This window comes from Capra hircus, chromosome 23 (assembly GCF_001704415.2).
Source record: "Capra hircus breed San Clemente chromosome 23, ASM170441v1, whole genome shotgun sequence".
NCBI lineage: Eukaryota > Metazoa > Chordata > Mammalia > Artiodactyla > Bovidae > Capra > Capra hircus.
In genome coordinates, this window is record NC_030830.1 from 37,839,193 (window position 1) to 37,845,192 (window position 6,000).

A 6,000-nucleotide genomic window follows, 5' to 3' on the forward strand; every position below is an offset into this window, starting at 1 on the left:
ATTGGCTCTTGCACCCCAACACCCGGTTCCTCAGCCCCTGGGTCTGTAGCTCATGCAGTTAGCTGAATCTCAGGCTTTCTGTTCTATGTTTGGTTTCAGCTTCTGCATTTCTCCCCCAGGGCCCAGACCAGTTTCTGTTTCCTCTTCATTCCCTCAGTTTCAGATCAGTTAAGGCACTGAAAGACCTCACAAGAAAGCCAGGCAAGGCAGTGGCCTTGGCCCCTCTCATGAGAGTGAGGGGTGACTCTCATCCTGCTGACAAGACCTCCTCTGATCCCACTGTGGTCAAGGGCTGCCTCCTCCTGCAAGGGATATTCACGAGGCATGGCACATGTGCTGAGTCTCCAGTGGGCATGCCTGGTGTGTTGAGTGGGGTTGGTGCTATCTCTGCACACCCCAGGGGATGGTGGTCCTGGAAGGTGGCACCTAGAGCTGTCCTTGGTGCTGAACAGAACATGCCGGCCGAGGCCTCTGGGAGAGGCGGGGCCAGGGCACCTGCTGAGGAAGCTGAACGGCCCCTCTAGGTCCGCATGCTGCTGCCTCCACCAGGAAGCCCACACAGGAGGTTTTGTCTGCTCTGAGTGCCCTCAGCAGAGTGTCTAGGCCCCTCTCAGGATATCTGTTGGTTGTGACCTGGCATCATGGTCTTTCCATGAGCTTATCACCAAAGACAAAAGTCTTCTGGGCGGGGATCTTCCTTTAGGCTCCTGCGTCTGGTACAGGTCCCATGCGATGTGGTGCTGTGCCACCCACAGCCCTCAGGACGGAGGCACTCTTCCCCTAGCTGCTGGGGGGATGGGGGCCTAGAGGCTACTGACTGGGTCCCTCCCTGGGAACTGCCCTCTCTGCAAGAGAGCGGCCTCATCTAAGGTCAAGTCCACATCCAATCACTAGTTCATATGCAGGTACAAAGACCTAGCCCTTTGACTGGAACAGCCAGAGGGGCCTCCAGCTCCAGAACTCTCTGGAACAGGCTACGTCCTCTGGCCAATGCACGGCAGTTCAATTTTTACCTGTGCCCAGTGCTGCCTCCCGTCAACCCCAAACCCTCCCCAGTAAACCTCCTGAAGCAAATCTCTATCCAGAGTCTATTTCCAGAAAACCCTACCTACAACAGTCACAACCTCTAACACAATCCCAGGCATAAGAAATGCCTGTTTGAGTGGATTAATCTCACACACAGACACACACAATGACCTCCAGCCTGTTCCTTTCAGAAGGAAGCCCCTGCTTTGCTCCTTGCCCATGAACTTAAAACACTTAAACTGCCCCCCCAACCTCTCTGTGCCTCCCCTTTCTCACCTGTAATATAGGAACAGAGATAGAACCTACCCCCAATAGGCTGATAGGTGATTAAATGAGATAATTAGCAAACACACTCAGAACACTGCCCCGTAGATAGGCTGACCACACAGTCTGCTTTGCCTGAGATGGTCTCAACCTCTCCTATGGCGCCCTCCCTCCCACCAAAGAGATCTAAGGGCGTCCTCTTTCAGTTTCAGTTGTGTCCTGGTTTGAATGATAAATTGTTTGGTTATCCTCCTCACAGGGAGTAAGCTCTTAATAAGTAGTAGCTATAAGTATTTCTGCTGGAGGGATAGTAGGTGGAGTTCTGCAGCCCAAACAGGGCATCTGGTCCACCCACACTCACACACCTAATTACACACGTCTGGACTCTCCCCAACACACCGACGCACACACTCTGTTCCCTGCCCAGACCTGGTGCCCCAAACACTATTCCAGGCCCTGAGGATCCTGTGATCAAAGGATGTGGGCACTGTCCGGACAGGAGGTGGGGTCCAGGACAAGGACACTGCTCCCTGTCAGGGTTCAAGGTGGCCTTACGCCTGCTTCTCAGCCAGGAGACTGGGAGGGCCTGGGCTGCCCAAGGGCCCAAGGGCAGGCAGCGGAGCTCAAGGGAGACGCCAGACAGCCCTGATGACCCTCCCCGTCTCTACTACCCCATACCTGCTATTCTCAAACACAGTCACCAGACTGGATACAGATGCCAGAGTTTCCTCACTCGCCCCCTCCATCCTGCAGGCTTCCAGGGCAGCCCTCAGCTCCCCTGAAGCAGGGCGGGGGGTCTCCAGCCAGCACACTCAGTCACCCCCACCTGGGGTCACAGGTGGGCTCCGGCATCCTTGGAGTCCCGTCTCTCCCAAGGGCTCAGCAGACCTGCTCCCTGCTTCAGAGAGAAGAAAGAGGAAGTGGTCCCAGAGCCACAGCCCTGAAGGGGAAAGGCCAGGGCTCCCGCAGGGGAGGAGCCTGCTTGGGCCCCATCCCTCCCATCATGGGCGCTGACCTTTGACTCCTGTAGACCCCTGGTCCCAGAAGCCACTCCAAGGGGGAAGTGAGGGGCTAGAGGTGGCTTCCAGAACTGGGCTCTAGGCCTGAGACGCTCACCACTCTGGCCAACCACACTTTCTTTCTTACAAGGTTCCCGGGGGATTTTATTTGGTCCTTTCTCCACAACTTCTCTGCGTCTGACCCTGTTCACTGTTGTAAGAAAACAGCTTCTTTAATTAAAAATAAATCGCAAGCCTATTAGGGGCTGGCAGAGAGAAGTAATGTGCTGTTCCTGCCTCCTCCCTCCCTGGGCTTCTCTCATTTTAATAACTGCTGTCTCCACCTTCATGCCCCAGGGGAAGGCAACTTCCTCCCCGAAACTCTGATGTTAATAATAACAAACACACACTCTTTCTTAGTGCTGCACAAGTATTTTCTCATTTAACACCACAACAGTCTTATGAGGTGGGCCCTATTATGACCTCCATTTTACAGAAGAAAAAACTGAGGATCAGAGAGGTTAGGTAACTTGCCCAAAGTCACCCAGTAAGAAACACAAAAAAAGAAGGCAGATTTCTAAAGCAGAGAAATCAGCATCCTACAATTCCAGCAGATTTGGTTGGAAGCCTGGATGACCAGTTTCTGCTGCTCCATCCTCGAGCTTCCCTGCTCCCAGCCCACTGGGTTGTCTCTGCCTCCCTCCTTTACGACTTGGTCTCCCAGCCCTCCCAGAACAATGATCTCTGCTTCTCTTCCCGTTATTCAAGTCTTAGAGGCCCTTCAGGGCTCTCCCACTGGGTTCTGCTCTCACTTGCCCTAAGCAAGGGCCGTCCACTGAGACTGGTCTTTGTCCTGGAGGGTAGGGGCTGAGCTTCATTCATTCTGGTACCCAAAGCGCCTGGCAGTTTCACGCTCCAGCGCCTGTGAAACACTGGGGCCTCCCACGCCCAAGAGCTTCCCTCCCTCAGAGTTTCGCCTGAGCAATTTCTTCTAGCAGATGCCTTCTCCCCTCATGTCTGCTGTTGCTGCTAAGTCGCTTCAGTCGTGTCCGACTCTGTGCGACCCCATAGACGGCAGCCCACCAGGCTCCCCTGTCCCTGGGATTCTCCAGGCAAGAACACTGAAGTGGGTTGGCATTTCCTTCTCCAATGCAGGAAAGTGAAAAGTGAAGTCGCTCAGTCGTGTCCACCTCTTTGAGACCCCATGGACTGCAGCCCACCAGGCTCCTCCATCCATGGGATTTTCCAGGCAAGAGCACTGGAGTGGGGTGCCATTGCCTTCTCCGCCACTCATGTCTAAACCTCACTAACTCACCTCACTTTCTGTTATGGAGAATTTGGAACATATGCAAAAGGAGACAGAATAATATAACACGCCCCGCCCATGAACTCATAACTCGGACCCAGCAACCATCAGCTCATGGTCAGCCTTGTTCCATCTACAGCCACATTCGCCCTGCCCCTTCCCAGACCAGGCTGAAGTCAAGCAGGTGATTTCACCCACAAATATTTCCGTGTGCTTCTATGATAAAAAGTAAGGAAATATATATACTCACACACAATATATACATTGGGAATATTACACTCTACATGCACACGCACTTACATACATTTTATGCATGTTATGCACATGTATCCCTGGAGAGGGAAATCGTAACCCGCCCTAGTGTTCTTGCCTGGAGAATCCCACTGATGGAGGAGCCTGGCGGGCTACAGTCCACGGGGTCGCAAGGAGTCAGACATGACTGAGCGACTTCACTTCACTTCATGCATATGTATATGTATACATAGGAAACACTAATACCATTATCATATCCCAAGAGATATGTGCGTGCTGAGTCGCTTCCGTCATGTCTGACTCTTTGTGACCCAAGGACTCTAGCCCGCCAGGCTCCTCTGTCCGTGGGATTCTCCAAGCAAGAATACTGGAGTGGGTTGCCATGCCCTCCTCCAGGGCGTCTTCCCGACCCAGGGATTGAACCCGGGTTTCTCATGTGTCCTGTATTGGCAGGTGAGTTCTTTACCGCTAGCACCACTTGGGAAGCCCATCCCAGGAGACAATTTGTAGTAATTCCTCAATATAATCAAATGCCTAGTCAGCAAAGTGCCAATGCCTCACAGATGTCACCTGCTGTGAACTGACTTGTGTCCCCCCTAAATTCACATATTGAAGCCCTAACTTCCCGGGTGGCTGAAATTGGAAATAGGGCCTTCACCAAGTAATTAAAGTTAAACAGGGCTTTCCCAGTGGCTCAGCAGTAAAGAATACACCTGCCAGTGCAAGAGACACAGGAGACCCGGGTTCGATCCCTGGGTTGGGAAGATCCCCTAGAGGAGGGCATGGCAACCCACTCCAGCATTCTTGCCTGGAGAATCCCAAGGACAGAGGAGCCTGGCAGGCTACAGTCCATAGGGTCGCAGAGTCAGACATGACTGAAGCGATTTAGCACACGCAGAATTTTAAAGGAGGTCTTAAGAGTGAGGCTGAAATCTGATGGGACTGGTGGCCTTTCAAGAAGGGGAGAAGCCCTCTCTCTCCCCACCCCACTCCCCCCACCACACACACACCTGCACACTCCGTGGGAAGGCCACCTGAGACTAAGTGGTCGTCTTCAAGCTGGGAAAACCATCCTCACGAGAAACAGAACAGTCTCTCCAGAACTGTGAGAAATACATTCTGTTGTTTTTAAGCTTCTCAGTCTGTGGTATTTTGTTATGGTAGCCTGAGCAGACTAACTGATCATCATTAAAAAAAAAATCAGGATCCTAATAAGGTCCACATGTTACAATGGGCTGTTGTGTCTATCAACTCTCTTTTCATGCATAGGTTCACCTCGTTCTTTCTGTTTTCCCACACCACTGGGCTGGGTCGCTGAGCCTACAGCTCCCACGGTCTGCTGACTGCAGAGCTGGCCCCTGAATCTCCTGTCCCCGTGGTTAGATCTAGGGGCTTGATGGGAAACATATGTAAATACCACTTCTTTCTGGATTCCTCCCACGTCTGGGGAGGCCTCCGTCCTTGGCGTTCCTCTCCCCTCCACAGCACGGCCCAGTTTCCTCCTCTGCCTCCCACCAGACTGTTTCCAGGCTCCCGACAGGCAGGGCCCCGTGCCCAGCAAAGCCCAGTGTCCTGCACGCAGTGGGGCCTCAGGAGACATGCAGGAAGGACAAACGTCACACCCTGAGCCCGGAGGCTTATCTCACCCTTCAGCTGCCAGAGCCTTGGGCTTCCAGAGCAAGGACTGAACATCTGAACCTGCCCTTCACACCGGGGTGGGGGGAGGGGGCGCAGAGTGGGCCAGGTCACCGGCAGGAGGTCACACTAAATTGGCCCAACTCCAAACAGGGCCCAGGCACCATCCGAGCTGCCCAAGAAGGAGGATCCGAGACACCCGCACACCCCTGCCTCCCCCAGATTTTCCAGGACCCTGCTTCCCTGGTCCTCCCACCTCCCTGACCTCGGCCCATACCATTCTACCAGCCTTTCTGCCTGACTTGCTTCTCGCCCGCGGGTACCACCCAAGGCTCAGCTTTGGCCCCCTCATTTACCCGCAGCCTCTACCACCCAATTTAGAATCTATCCCAGGGATCCACAGGCATCTCATCTTGCCTCCCACCCCAGCCCGAGTATGCCCAACACCTTCAGGACATCACTAAGGGCTCGTCCCACCTTCGCTTCCAATTCGACACACAATCTTAAAAACCAGCACGG

At 53.6% G+C, this 6,000-nt stretch overlaps 1 protein-coding gene across 5 annotated transcripts in view; it reads right to left on the bottom strand.

Annotated features, from left to right (window-relative positions):
• Nucleotides 1-4,921, bottom strand: part of FGD2 (FYVE, RhoGEF and PH domain containing 2) — a 29,808-nt gene extending 24,887 nt beyond the window's left edge. For 3 of the 5 annotated variants that reach the window (XM_018039188.1, XM_018039187.1, XM_018039184.1), the window contains exon 1: nucleotides 1,969-2,199. Coding sequence is in view for 3 of the 5 variants with exons in the window: in XM_018039187.1 (XP_017894676.1) it covers nucleotides 1,969-2,036 (68 nt within the window). In the remaining 2 variants the exon portion in view is untranslated. Of the gene's footprint in view, nucleotides 1-1,968; nucleotides 2,200-4,856 lie in introns of those variants that run through there. The other 2 variants (XM_018039186.1, XM_018039185.1) reach the window with 2 other exon arrangements.